The sequence below is a fragment of the Podarcis vaucheri genome (assembly GCF_965113315.1).
Source record: "Podarcis vaucheri genome assembly, chromosome: 16".
Classification (NCBI taxonomy): domain Eukaryota; kingdom Metazoa; phylum Chordata; class Lepidosauria; order Squamata; family Lacertidae; genus Podarcis; species Podarcis vaucheri.
This window is the reverse complement of record NC_138754.1, coordinates 42,487,885-42,502,121: the sequence shown is the minus strand read 5'-3', so window position 1 is coordinate 42,502,121 and position 14,237 is coordinate 42,487,885. Positions and strand designations below refer to the sequence as shown.

The window sequence follows — 14,237 nt, the reverse complement described above, 5'->3', positions numbered from 1 at the left end:
CCTCCAGCTCCTCAGAACAGCAGGGTGCTGCTCAAGGATGTTCCAGAGTGATCATATTGGTAGCCTCGGTCATCTCCCTATTTCAGGAAGAGACCAGGGCCCTAGCTGGCTTGCCAGCTAAAGCCACACCCTGAAGGACCTTGGCAAGCCATCTGGATCCATTGGTCTCTGGGCCAAGCCATCACAGTTGATGCTCTACCCCTGCCACAAGATCCACCTGCGTCAGATAATGTTCTGTGCAGGAGTAATAGAGTCACCACTGCCTTGCCCACCCATAGATCCTCCCCTCCCCCATTCTACTACAGAAAGCCAGATCCAAAGTGTGTGGCAGGCCGAGATATACCGTATTTTTTGCTCCATAAGACACACTTTTTTCCTCCTAAAAAGTAAGGGGAAATGCCATGGCTCCCATCCATTCCTCCAGCAAAGTGGGAAAGGAGCCGCTTACACAGGTGTAAAGCAAGCACAGTGGGGGCCGTGTAATCCTTCTGCCCCCGCACTCGACTGCCCCATTGCGATTGGCTCGCGCGCTTGCACCACCCCCTTAGGATGACGCTCGCATGGGCGGAGGCATTCTACATTCTACGTACAAGGATGATAAAGCAGAAAAGATTAGCATATAAGATTCCTTTTAAACTAGAGGTAGTAAAATATACTAAGGAGCATGGAAACAGAGCAGCGGAGAGACATTTTGGGCCACCTCCAACTGAAAAAATGGAAAGAGAGTGGAAGAAACAGGAGGATCAGCTGCAAAAAGCAGATAAAAGTAAGCAGACTTTTCGTGAAAATGCTGCAAAGTGGCCACAGTTGGACGTGGCCATGAAAGAATGGATCACAAATCACCGGAATAATGGCTTCTCAGTCTCTAAAAAAATGATAATATATGAAGCCAAACACATTGCTGTAGAGAAAGGCATTCACGATTTTACTGGATTACCATCGTGGTGCTACAGATTTATGAGGCGATATGGCCTTGCTATGCGCACCAAAACTAGAATTGCACAAAAATGCCAGCAGAATATGAATATAAGACTTTGTCTTTTCATACATTTGTAATTGATGCTAGGAAGAGAAATGGGTTTGAAATTGGCCAGATTGGGAATATGGATGAAGTCCTGCTAACCTTTGATGTGCCATCTAATAGGACTGTTGATCTGAAAGGTGCCAAAACTATCGCCGTGAAAACCTCTGGACATGAGAAAACCCATTACACGGCTGTGTTGTCTTGCTGTGCAGACGGCCCCGAATTGCCACCCATGTTAATTTTCAAAAGGAAAACATTTCCAAAAGAAGTGATTCCAAGAGGAATTGCTGTACATGTTCATGAGAAAGGATGAATGGACAAAAATGGAATGAGAGTATGGGCTGAAAAAGTGTGGTCCAAACGTCCTGGAGGGCTTTTGAAAAAACCTGCCTTATTAGTACTTGACCAGTTTAGAGCACATTTTAGCGAAACTACAAAAAAGTGCTTTAAAGAAATGAAGACTCATCTAGCTACAATTCCTGGAGGTCTTACCAGCCAGTTGCAACCTCTCAATGTTTCCACTACAAGCCATTTAAGGTCTTTATGTGAGAAGAGTGGAACAAGTGGATGGCTGCTGGTAATCATGATCTGACACCTACTGGACGAATGAAGAGGCCCACTATCACTCAAGTTTGTGAATGGGTGAAAACATCATGGCACTCAGTGAAGGAGGAAATCATAGAATCATAGAGTTGGAATAGACCACAAGGGCCATCGAGTCCAACCCCCTGCCATTGTACAGTCATTCAAAAAATGTGGCATTTGCAATGCTTTGGATGGAAACGAAGATGGTATCTTATATGAAGATAGTGAAGAAAGTGATGTCAGTGATTATGAACAACTGAGCTTCATAAATTCTGACTCTAGCACTGATAAGTTCTTGGGGTTCACAGAAGACTAGAAGAGTACTCAAACCTTAAAGTCTCTCTTCATTTGTTAATGACAGTGATGATGGTTCTTAATGCCACTGTTAACTGCTGTTCACTTTACATGGTTGAAATATTATTCTGATATACCAGTAGTTTATTAAGTAGTTTAGTACAACATTTGATTCAGAATTTTTTTTTCTTGTTTTTCTCCTCTAAAAACCAGGTGCGTCTTATGGTCAGGCGTGTCTTATGGAGTGAAAAATATGGTAATTTGACAACAGGCCCATCTGTGGTTATGGAACCTCTGAACTCCAGAGTCACTCCCAACAAGTGTTTATGTTAAAGCCCACCAAAACCAGAATCCTCGAAGCATTTGAATGGATGACTTTAGTTTTTCTTAATGCACTGTCTTTATTTTTATGTCAGCTGAATGGCAGAGCCCAGGCTTTGTGTGCAGAAGGATCCCGCTTTAACCCCAGGCCTCTCCAGGGCATGGAGGGAGACTTTTCTTCCCATCCCCGGTACCTGATCCTGGAGAGCTGCTTGTGCCGGTCAGTGGAGGCAGTCCTGGGACAGATGGGTCAATGGCCTGGCCTGGCCTGAGGCAGTCCGTCCCCCCATTTTATTTGTTACATTTTAAGGCCTGCTTTTCCTTACAGTATTCTCCCTGTCCCTATTTTATCCTCATGACAGCACTGTGAGGTAGGCTGGACTGAGAAAAAGTGACTAGCCTGAAGTCATCCAGTGAACTTCATAGCTGAATGAGGGCTTGAACTTAGATCTCTGCAGTGCTATAGCTAGCATTTTGATAACATGACCCCATGCTGCTGACTGATTATTATTTTATCCTTTATTTGTTTGTCAGTTGCTTACTACTAACAAATAATCCATTCAATATGAAGAACACAAAAGATTAGAACAGTGAACACCATCATATCCTGATTCTAAGAACAGCAAGGCAAAACCCCAACTACCCCCAAAAGCAGATAAATCAACTAGAAATCCCCCAGAGCAGACTAGATATTGACAGTCAGATGACTGGGAGAAGTGGAAAGTCTTTGCCTGGCACTGAGAAAATATTGATGCTAGCAAGACTCTTTGACAGATTGGAGCGCTGCTACAGAAAAGGGGTTTTGGTGTGGAGCCCCTATGAGCAATGAGAAGGATTGATCCTCACATAAGATGAGGGGTTGGAAATTAGCAGGACTCCAGGCTCATTTTGCGCCTAAAGATTCTCCATTTACGAGAATCTCAAAAAGTCTGGGTGCCATTTTTTGCACCTGGCTGACATTCAAGGATTGCTGAAATATATGTGCTTTGAAGTCTCGAAAGTATATGTTAAGGATAGGCGCCCACAACCCAGGTCCCAGGATGCACTGGGCTCCTAGCTTTTCTATCCCAGTTTCTAGTAAGTAAGTTTCTAGTGAGCAATAGGTTGCAGAGGAGAGGTGAAGACGTGGGGCTCTGCAGGTGGATTTGCTGGCCGTGTCTGACGCAAGGAGGACCAGGCAAAGGCACCCTGGGAGTATTTGTGAGTGAAGCTGGGGGAGCCCAGTGGTACTGGGATCATGCCCCTTCCATCACCACCTCTGCAGCCTCAAGTAGCAGAAGCATGCAGGCCAGGAGGGCCACTGTCCTTAAATGCTTTAGGGCAGGGGTCTGCAACCCACGGCTCCGGAGCCGCATGTGGCTCTTTTACATCTTTGCTGCGGCTCCGGGGCGGATACTAGTTAGGGGAGGAGACGCATTGTGCGCCCCGACACTCCTCACTGTGGCGGGCGCTGTACTGGCTGTGACGTCGCATGGGGGCGGTGTGTGCGTTAGTCACGCACCGTCTCGACGTCACCTTCCCGCCCGCTGTCAGATCGTGGCTCCGGAGATATATTTGTTTTAAATGTCGCAATGGTTTTGCAGCTCCCAGTTGTTGTTTTTTCTTTGGAAATGGGTCCAAGTGGCTCTTTTTGTCTTAAAGGTTGCAGACCCCTGCTTTAGGGTGTTCAGACTTTTTCAGTTTTCCTTAAAGCAGTCTTGCACTGTGAGCAGTATTTTGGTGGCTTAGCACAGGGCCAATTGCTTTGGCGCCTAGAAAGTTTCCAGGGTGAGAGAGAAGCTGCTCTGTGCTCGCAAAGGAGTGAGGTGTCTTTTCAAGCTGTCACCTTGTCTATGTGGTGGTTGGGGGTCTTTCACCTTGGAGCAGTTTTTGTAAGGCCCATTAATCCTTCTGGAGAAGGCTGGTGTGAGAGTGGAGGGGGTGGCAGTGCTTTCTGCCATGTGTGTAAATTGGAGATTGCTGTCACAGGCCAGTTGTGAGCTTACCACACTTGTGTCCCCACCTTGTCTGCATCTTAAGTTGTTGGTGGCAGGCTAGTCACCTTGTCGACCACCAGAAGGAGCCAAGCCGGACCTGCACTCAGTGGTGTGGAGCCCCTCCAAACAGAGGGAGGATTTGATTTTTTGCATAGACCCAAGTGTGGTGACGATGCCCATTGGCATTCACACTCTCACTTCCACGCTGCCAAGTGGCATGGGATTGCACCCCAGGTACGTGGTTCCCATGCTGCAGGTGTGTGTCATTGGGAGGAGGTGGAGGGAGAAGCCTTGCATCCCTCCTGAAGCATCCATGTATTTCAGGCTATTTTCCTTTCAGATAGTGCCAAGAACTTTTGGCTCTTGGAGTTACTGGCAAATCTCTTCTGCCAGAATAGTCTGGACATAACATTTTGCACCTCACTCTCTTTTCTTTTCTCTCCTTGGGGGCCATGTGCCATAAGCCTTTGGCCAGCATTGGAAGAAGACACAACAGTGCTGTGGCCAGGTCTTTTGATGTGTTGTGGGTGGGCTGGACTTATTCTACTCTCTTAGAAGAAGCACAGTTGCAGGAGACCAAATGCTTAGTGGGGTGCCACAGGGTTCTGTCTTGGGCCCGGTCTTATTCAACATCTTTATCAACGACTTGGATGATGGACTCAAGGGCATCCTGATCAAATTTGCAGATGACACCAAACTGGGAGGGGTGGCTAACACCCCAGAGGACAGGATCACACTTCAAAACGACCTTGACAGATTAGAGAACTGGGCCAAAACAAACAAGATGAATTTTAACAGGGAGAAATGTAAAGTATTGCACTTGGGCAAAAAAAATGAGAGGCACAAATACAAGATGGGTGACACCTGGCTTGAGAGCAGTACATGTGAAAAGGATCTAGGAGTCTTGGTTGACCACAAACTTGACATGAGCCAACAGTGTGACGCGGCAGCTAAAAAAGCCAATGCAATTCTGGGCTGCATCAATAGGAGTATAGCATCTAGATCAAGGGAAGTAATAGTGCCACTGTATTCTGCTCTGGTCAGACCTCACCTGGAGTACTGTGTCCAGTTCTGGGCACCACAATTCAAGAAGGACACTGACAAACTGGAACGTGTCCAGAGGAGAGCAACCAAAATGGTCAAGGGCCTGGAAACGATGCCTTATGAGGAACGGCTAAGGGAGCTGGGCATGTTTAGCCTGGAGAAGAGGAGGTTAAGGGGTGATATGATAGCCATGTTCAAATATATAAAAGGATGTCACATAGAGGAGGGAGAAAGGTTGTTTTCTGCTGCTCCGGAGAAGCGGACACGGAGCAATGGATCCAAACTACAAGAAAGAAGATTCCACCTAAACATTAGGAAGAACTTCCTGACAGTAAGAGCTGTTCGACAGTGGAATTTGCTGCCAAGGAGTGTGGTGGAGTCTCCTACTTTGGAGGTCTTTAAGCAGAGGCTTGACAACCATATGTCAGGAGTGCTCTGATGGTGTTTCCTGCTTGGCAGGGGGTTGGACTCGATGGCCCTTGTGGTCTCTTCCAACTCTATGATTCTATGATTCTATGATTCTTATGGTTATCCTGTCTAATGGATGCATTATAAGTTGGGAGTGGAAGAACCCATAATCCCATGGTGTTTCTTTGGCCTTTGGAAGATCACTCCCTGGCAGACTTCCAGGCTGACTTATTCTGGGTTCTGTTCAAGCTGGGTGAGAGTGTGGCCTGGACCTATCTGTGAGTAATCCCCACTGCCTCAGGCATGGAAAACTTGGGAATTTGAGGTTTTAGCATTTATAGATCCCATACTAAGATAAGAGGAATATGGTACTCTACCAAGGTTACTGTTCAGTCATGACCAGAAATTGTATAAAGGTTAGTGGAACTATGAAATCTTCTCACTCGCATTTGATGGCTAGAATTAAGGGGTGTTTTTTCCTGAGTTACATGTCACACTGGCAGAGAGACAGGAAGGAGGAGTGTCACGGCCTGAGCCTTTTCCTGGGCAAATGGGAGCCTGTGGATGGGACTGCAGGGCAGACTCCCAACTTTGCTTTGTAAATTAGAGAAAGGAGGAGGCTTCATAACTTGGGCAGTTTACATCAGTAGGATATTCAAAAGTCAGCCTGACTTTTCCTCATCCTATGAGGTCTTCATGCCCACAGTGGAGCGTTGCTGAGCCAAGACTATGCTTCTAAAACAAATTGGGGTCATTCACAGAAGCATATCCTGGCCTTGAGTGCATATTGCCAGGATTATCTCACTTGTTTGTCATCTCATCAGAGCAATTAATCAGTATTGTGCAGTAAAATTATTATGAAGAATTTGCAGCCTCTAGGCATAAAGCCCCCTAAGCCCACAGCACAAAGAGGATTGGTCCAAATCAACATGAAGAAAAGACTGGTGTAAGAGTTCTGTGTCTGGACCTGACATAAGATGAGCCCAGCTGGGTCAGGTCACAGTGTGTCTGCTTAACTCAACATCTTGCCTCTGAACATACATAGACTGAGGAAGAAGAGAGTAGGACTAACTGGGCGGTCTCATGGTTGAAGCGTATAAGAAATGAGGTCTTCCCAAGGATATTACATTGGGAGAGAAGCTTTTCTTTAGCTTGTTCAGAAATGTTCTCGAGGCAGAGGTGGGCAGTGAGGCAGCCAGGTTTTCAGATGACAACAAATTATTCAGGCTGGCAGATGCTCAAAGTGATTGGGAATGAGCTCCAAAAGAGTCCAAACTTGTTGAATGATCATTACAGTGGAAAATGTATTTTGGTCTATTGAAGTGAGACTGATGCATGTTGGGGCAAAAAATTCTAACTTCACACAGGTGGGAACTAAACTCACGGTGAACTAATCAGGGAAGCGATAGTGGGTCTGTGGCAGAAAGCTCTGTGAAAGAATTGGTCCTAGTGTGCGGCAGCCATGAAAAGGGTGACCTCCATGTTAGGAATCATTAAGAAAGGATCAGAAATTAAAATGCCAACATCATAGTGCCTTTATACAAATTGATAGTGTGGCCACACCTGTATGCTCTTACAACTGCCACAACTTGTAAAGCTGGAAAAGGTGCAGTAAGGGACAACCAAGGTGATGGGGAGGTTGGAGCAGACTCGCCTGTAAGGAAAGACTACACAGTTTGAGACTAATTAATTGGGGGTGAGGGGAAGGAATTGAGGAAGTGGGAGAACTGATGAGAGGCTTATGGAATTATGGATGGTGTGGAGAAAAGTGAAAAGAGAGAAGTTGTTCTGTCTCTGTCATGTGGGTAAAACCCATTGAGGCCATCCGGTGAAACCAAATGTTGGGACATTCGGGGCAGACGAAAGTACATGCTACTTATCACAGCACATGCTTAAACTATGGGATTTGCTCCCCCACCCCTTGGGGTAGATCTAGAAGAGGATTGAAGCAATTCATGGAGGAGAATAAGGCTCTCCATGGCTGCTAGTCATGCTAGTTCAGGGACCACATTGCTTTGGGCTTCCCTGTGGCATTCTGGGGTGTGACACTTTCAACCTGAGCCAGCAGTGATTTTTCAAAAGTATGCAACAGATCCATGAAGGATAAAGCAATTGATAGAACTGTTGACTGTGCTAGAAGGATAGTCTTGTATCTTAGGTATGCCAAGTTCTGAAAGCCCTTTTGGATCAGGCCAAAGGCCCACGTAGTTCAGTGTCCTGTTCTCACAGTGACCAACAGATTTATGATTTCTGGCCTTTCTGTTGCTGCTGAAGAACAACAGTCTTTTTCTCACATTTGAGATGGAAGGAGCAGAACAGAGGCTGTTTCTCTCCCTCCCAGAAGCAGTTTCATGATCTTCCTCACTCTTCCAGTGTCTGCTTTCTCTCCCCTCCCCGATATCTCAGATTGTGTCTTGCATGGAGACTCTGAAGTCACAGAGTTTACAAATAGGGAGCTTGAGGATCAGAGTCCCAGAAGCAGAGCAAGGAAGAACCTGTCTCCCGGAGTGCCATGACCCAACCCCGGCCTTGCTAGCCCTCCCTTCATAGGAAGCCTGAGCCCCAGGGTGGAGTCTCCGTAGGAAGGTGGCAGCCAACGCACTTCTACTCAGAGTAGGTCTATGAATGAGTAATGAATGAGGCCACTCTGAGTAAAACCTTGTTGGATGCCTTCCAGAAAGTTTCCTTTTGTGTCCTGGCTTCCCTGTGCAAGTGGGGTCACTTCCCCTAAGAGGAAAGGGAGCCTGTGATTTAGAGAGGACTTGGTTTGGGATTTAAATGGTGAAGTTGGTTATTCTGCCTTTTTAAGATTGGGAGCTTTATTTGCTAGAATGACAAAAGAGAGGAAGTTTCTCCCCTCTGAATCATTAAGCCGCTTTTTCTTGGGGTGGGGGGACTGTTCTGCACTCTTCCTCCCAGTCACGTTGGGCCTGCTCTGTAACAGTAGCCCCACTTAAGTTGTGCGGTCCTTTTAGAAGTTATTTTAAACCCTTGGGAGTGTGTGCTGATACTGTGACCTTGGATAAAGGCAGCAGCAGCAGCCCCCTTTGAGCCAGGCTGTTTCAGACATCTGGGAAGATCTCTGCCCACCCCCACTCATTTATTTCAATGATTTTATTTAAAGGCAAAAGCTTGGTGGTTTAAACGGCTGGCTGATCCTTCACCCCCAATTTGGCTTTGCTCTGCTTCTTGGAGATGGACAGAAGAAGGAAGAGGAACTCTCTCCTAGTTTAGCTGCTGAGATGGCAACGGAGCAGCCTATAAATTGATGGCTTGGGGAAAGCTGAAGCAGGAACATCCATGTTTGTGGTGGGGGGCTGGAGGAGGCTGAAGCACGGGAGGTTAAAGATGTCTGTTCCAAATACAGTTGACGAGAGACACTGTACTGTAAGTGTTCCTATGCGAATGCCTCACTCTCTACGTCAGCAAAGGCGTTGAGTCCAACAAGCTAGAAATTCCCAAAGGGTCAGACACCCCCACTAATCCCCAAGAGTAATTTAGTACTGGCAATGTGCTATCATGCCCCTGACCCAAATTCTCAGGAGAGGATGGGTTTTGGAGCCTAAAAACAAGGAGGCACCCAAAGACAGAAGTGCTACATGGTAGTGGATGACTCCAGTTATCCCCTCCTAGGCAGGTCCCATAGAATCATAGAATTGTGAAGTTGGAACAGGCCCTCAGGGTCATCTAGTCCAACCCCCTGCAATCCAGGAATCTCAACTAGACTTTTGATTCATATTCTTTTTCACAGTTTGTTTATATTCAGCATGAGACACTATTGTCCTAGACATGGGGGGGGGGGAGAAAAAAGGGAGGAGGGAGAGGGTTGGGGAGGAATAATGATTTTTTTCATTCAGTTGCATAGTGTTTATGCAGGGTTTTTGTGTCACCATCTCGTGGGTATGCCCTTTATTTACCATATATAGTTATTTGTTTTTATTTGCATTGTGAGAGAGAGAGGGGTCCAGAGCTTGGTTAGTTGCGTTCAGTTGATTGCAGAGTGGCTTATCAGGGGGAGGGGCGGTAGGTTGTGGGGTCAGGTTAACCACATTGATTTGTGTGTTGTTGTGGGGGATAGTTCGTTGTCTTGTTGTGCTGTGCATGTGATGAAGGGGAACTCCTTTGCTTGTTCCTGTGCTAGTTGTAAGTTTGTCGGCTAACTTTTCTAATTGGGCTGTTTCATGTATATTTTGGTACCAGTGGTCCGTGTTTACTCCTAATAGGTTCTTCCCGTGTCTAGTTACAATATTTCTAGCTGCTGAGAGCAAGTGACATGAGTTCCTTGTCATGTGCATGTGTGTTGTTGACCTGGAATATGTTTAATAGGGCTAGTTCTGGAGTTGCTTCTATTACCTGTTTTGTTATTTTGGAGATTTCCTGTGGCAGTGATATCCAAAAGGATTGAACCTTGGGGCATTCCCACCACAAGTGGAGGTATGTGCCTATGTAGGTGCAGCCTCTCCAGCATTTGGATGAGGTTCCTGGGTGTACCAGCACCAGCTTACGTGATGTTAGGTACCATCTATAGATAAGTTTCAGAGTGATAGTCTACCACCTTCTGAGGGAGTCTGTTCCACTGTCAAGCAACCCTTACTGTGAGAAAGTTCTTCCTGATGTTTAGTTAGAATCTCCTTTCTTGTAACTTGAAACCATAGGTCCTAGACTCTGGAGCAGGAGGAAACTATGTAGCTTGTTCCGTTTATAGATATCTGAAAATGGCTGTCACATCTCACCTTAGTCTCCTCTTTTCCATGCTAAACATACCCAACTCCCTCAACCATTCCTCACAAGAGTTGGTTTCCAGACCCTTTATCATTTTGTTTACCTTGCTCTGCACATGTTCCAGCTGGTCATTTCTGCTCAGAACTGGACACAGGATTTCAGGTGTGGTCTGACCAAGGCAGAATAGAGTGGGATTATAAATTTCCTTGATTGTGACAATATACTTCTGTTAATGCAGCTTAGAATAGCATTAACATTTTTTGCTGCTCCACACTGTTGACTTATGTTCCACTTGTGGTTCACCAAGACTCCTAGATCCTTTTCACATGTACTGCTAGTAAGCCAGGTGTCCCCCACCTTATATTTGTGCATCTGGTTCTTCCTGCCTAAGTGCAGCACCTTACATATGTCCCTATTGAAATTCATTTTGTCAGTTTGGGCCCAGTTCTCCAATCTGTTAAGGTCACATTGAATCCCGATTCTGACTTCAGGGGCATTGGCTTCCTCAATGATGAGTTGATAAGTATCTCCCAGTTCCTTTGTCCAAGTCATTTATAAAACATTGAACAACAACAGGCCCAGTACATGCGTGTTCCGGTCACAACAAGCAGGTAAAATTTCTAGATGTATTGAATGCCCTAGAATAGCTGGCAGTGGAACAGACCAGCAGGTCACTCCCCTGGACTTAATCCAAATGGATCCTTGAAAATGATTCTAAGGTGCTAAAGTGTCCTCTGATAAAACATAAAATTCTGCCCACATGAGGAAATAAGGTTGCCAGGAGAGCATGTTGAAGGCTGCTTTCCGTGTAATGTCTGTGAAGAAATGCAGATGACGCAAAAGCTGTGTTTGGGGAGGCAACAGATTCTTGCAGGAAATGAACCTGACCGCAAACACAAGAATGTGCCATTTCTGTGCCCCTTCACCACCCAGGAACTCCAAGCAGGCAGTGAGGGGTATAGGAAGATCCTTTGGGAATGCTGATGGGGAAAATGATGGCTCCATCTGCTGCACCATTTAATGCAGTTGTACACCTTGCCTTTGGATAACGCAAACAAGGCTGCTTCAGAGCATGAGGGAAGAAACAGCAATATGGTTTTGCTTTAAAAAGAGGCAGCCATAGGAAAGGAGAGATGGTAAGGGACCATCCCAAGAATGAAACAAGAATGAGAGTGCACCCAATTAAATGAAAGCTCAGCTTGCACTGCACCTAACCAATGCCTAGAGTCCATGGCCACAAGCTTTGATTCAGCAGGTTCAGAGAAATGAGTGAGATGTTGCTCTTTCTGTGGCTGTTAGCAAACCACTTTGAGACATCTCCCCTTTTGCCTTGGCCATTTGCCTGCTGGGAGGAATGGGGATGTTCCCTCTGAAGGGATATCTTCTTTGGCATCATTTCATTTTGTAGCATTTTGCTTCAACTGCTTTGTCCTAGAACAGTCCCATGTGCAGACACCCACAAAGACTTATGCATTTTTCAGTATTAATGCTGTTCATCTCCCTTCAGTCTCAAGGGCATTGGGACTTTGCAAATATGTCCCAGCAGGAGACACAACTTCTGGATTTTCTCTTGGTCACAGCATTGACAGGAGCAGGTTGAGAGGCCTGCCTGGAGTTGTGCTCAGCAATATCTTTAGGACCATTCTATGGGAACCTGAGGATGTGTTGATGGGTGGGGCGCCAGGGGCACGGATGTTGGTGACCTCACAATGGCAAGCAAATGAGATGAACCTGTTCATCTGCGTCATGGTGTCCTTTCCCTTCCTCCTCTTCTAGATGCATCCCTTGGGACTCTGCAATAGCAATGATGAAGAAGATTTGTACGAATATGGCTGGGTTGGAGTGGTGAAGCTGGAGCAGCCGGAGGTGGAACCCAAGCCCTGCCTGACAGTCTTGGGCAAGGTAAGAAGACCCTCCCTGATGTTGCAGAGGGCCATGCCCTTGCCCCATGCCACACCATGCTGCCAGGAGACTTGTTTGGCAGGCCTCTTCATTGTGCTGGTTGACTCCCAGGTAGATGTGAGCTTCGTAGAGCACACACACGATCCTGGCAGGGGTGGGTGTTGTTGCTGCCAGAAGTTTACTCCTTGATGCCCCTTCTCCAAAACGTGCTTCCAGGCTGCCGTGATCTCTTGGTGTGCTGCTGGATCTCCATCACGGAGACTTGATCCTGCACCAGTTGCTGCAAAGCCAAGTAAACAATAGGAGATTTGGTGTGCACTGCACAGTCCAAATGGGCAATGAATGTTCACCCAGAAGGTGCAGATTCAGGGCTTTTATGCTGGATGGTTTAGGGCTGCCGCATTGTAATCTGTCTCCCTTCCTTCCCAAGAACATCCTTTCCTTCAGACTCAGAGTGAACCCTCACTCCCACCAGATGCTGGGTGTCTGTCTAAAGCCAGGTCTGTTGCAAGGCACTAAGTGCCGCAGCCCACTGCTGCTCTTAATAATGTCCCTCCTGGGCCCTCCGCTCCCCTCCCCATTGGCAGCGTAGGGCTCCTTCTGCCTTGGTCAGGCAGAGGCACCTGAGAGTCTCCCTCCACTGGAGAATGACCCTAGTCCATGAATGACTCTTCCTTGCCAGAGAGGCTGTTCAGCTTTCCGTTTCCATCTCCTGATGTTGCTCTTGCCAAACTTAGAAGCTGGCATATTTCCAACTCTAAGTCTGTGTTTTGTGGCAAAGGTCAAGCTGGATGCATTCCAAGGTGGCCCCTTTTGGGAAGACAACCGCAGGCATCACTGCAAGGGAGCCATCGCTGCCCCCCCCCCCCCGCCTCAGCTGTGGCTGCAAATGGCTGCTGGCAGACCAAGAGCTGTGGTGGTCAGTGAGGCTGAGGCCAGGACAGCCTTTGGGAGCAGCACCAGGCAAAGAACAGCCCTGGTATGGTGCGGGGCAGGGAGTGGCAGTCTTGACTCTTGCCAGAGGGCCATTGGCAGGGCTGAGGCATACCTTTTTAAAAAAAAAGGAAAAAAAGAATGAGGTTCCTACCCACCTGGAAAAGTGTGAGAAGTTGATACTGGTTTTTCTTAGCACTGTGCAATGGGCAGCTGAGCCAGAAGGGCTTGAGTTGTGGTCCTGTTGGGTATCTTCACTTAACCCAGATGGGGGCAGATGTTCTTCCAAGCAGGTTGTTGTTCCCCTGGAGAATGTGGGCACCCTCACCCAGCAGCTCTCCGGGGAGCAAGGGCCCCCAGGGAATACCTGCATTAGTTCAGTGATTCCTCACCCCACCCCACCCCGCACTGTTCATACATACACACACAGTTCATTTTGGCAGACTGGTGTCCACTGATTGAAGAAGCTGCCTTACTGTCTGACTTCTAGAGTGGAGGACTTACCCCCCACAGCAGTGAAGAGTACTGGGTGGATACCTTTGCTGCATCAGACTGATGTTCCTTTTGGGCAAAGTACCGTTCCTCGTTAGGCTGACCAGGCCTAGTTGGGGGTAAGGACACCAAGAGAGCATGCAGGGAGCACCCTGGCTTCCAGCTGCTAAGGGCCCTGCTCCTTTCCAGGGTGAGGAATAGGATTTCCCTAGGGCAGGACTGAGGAACCTGTGGGGGCCTTCCAGGTGCTACTGGTGCTCCCATCAGCCCTGACCATTGGCCATGGGGGCTGTCGGGAGTTGTAGTTCAGCAGCATGAGGAGGCCAAGAGGGCATTCCTGTGATAAGGGCAGGTGGCTGACGGTGGCTGGTTGTGAGACAGGGCTTAGTGAGGTCAGAAGAAGCTGTTAGGACAACTGTGAAGTGGCACTATCCATCTCCTTGCTTTTATTTCTGGGATGGGTGCAGAGGAGGGCAACCAAGATGAAGCCTTATGAGGAACGGTTGAAGAATGAAGTATGGGTATGTTGAGCCTGG

At 47.2% G+C, this 14,237-nt stretch overlaps 1 protein-coding gene and 1 long non-coding RNA gene across 4 annotated transcripts in view; both read left to right on the top strand.

The window, feature by feature from the left end:
* The window catches only part of ZNRF3 (zinc and ring finger 3), a 224,061-nt gene that overhangs the window by 33,075 nt on the left and 176,749 nt on the right, over positions 1-14,237 (top strand). For all 3 annotated transcript variants that reach the window (XR_014214630.1, XM_082203777.1, XM_082203778.1), the window contains exon 2: positions 12,151-12,276. Coding sequence is in view for 2 of the 3 variants with exons in the window: in XM_082203777.1 (XP_082059903.1) it covers positions 12,151-12,276 (126 nt within the window). In the remaining variant the exon portion in view is untranslated. The remainder of the gene's footprint in view (positions 1-12,150; positions 12,277-14,237) is intronic.
* The window catches only part of LOC309521392, a 125,081-nt gene that overhangs the window by 84,297 nt on the left and 26,547 nt on the right, over positions 1-14,237 (top strand). The gene's annotated exons all lie outside the window — the stretch shown is intronic.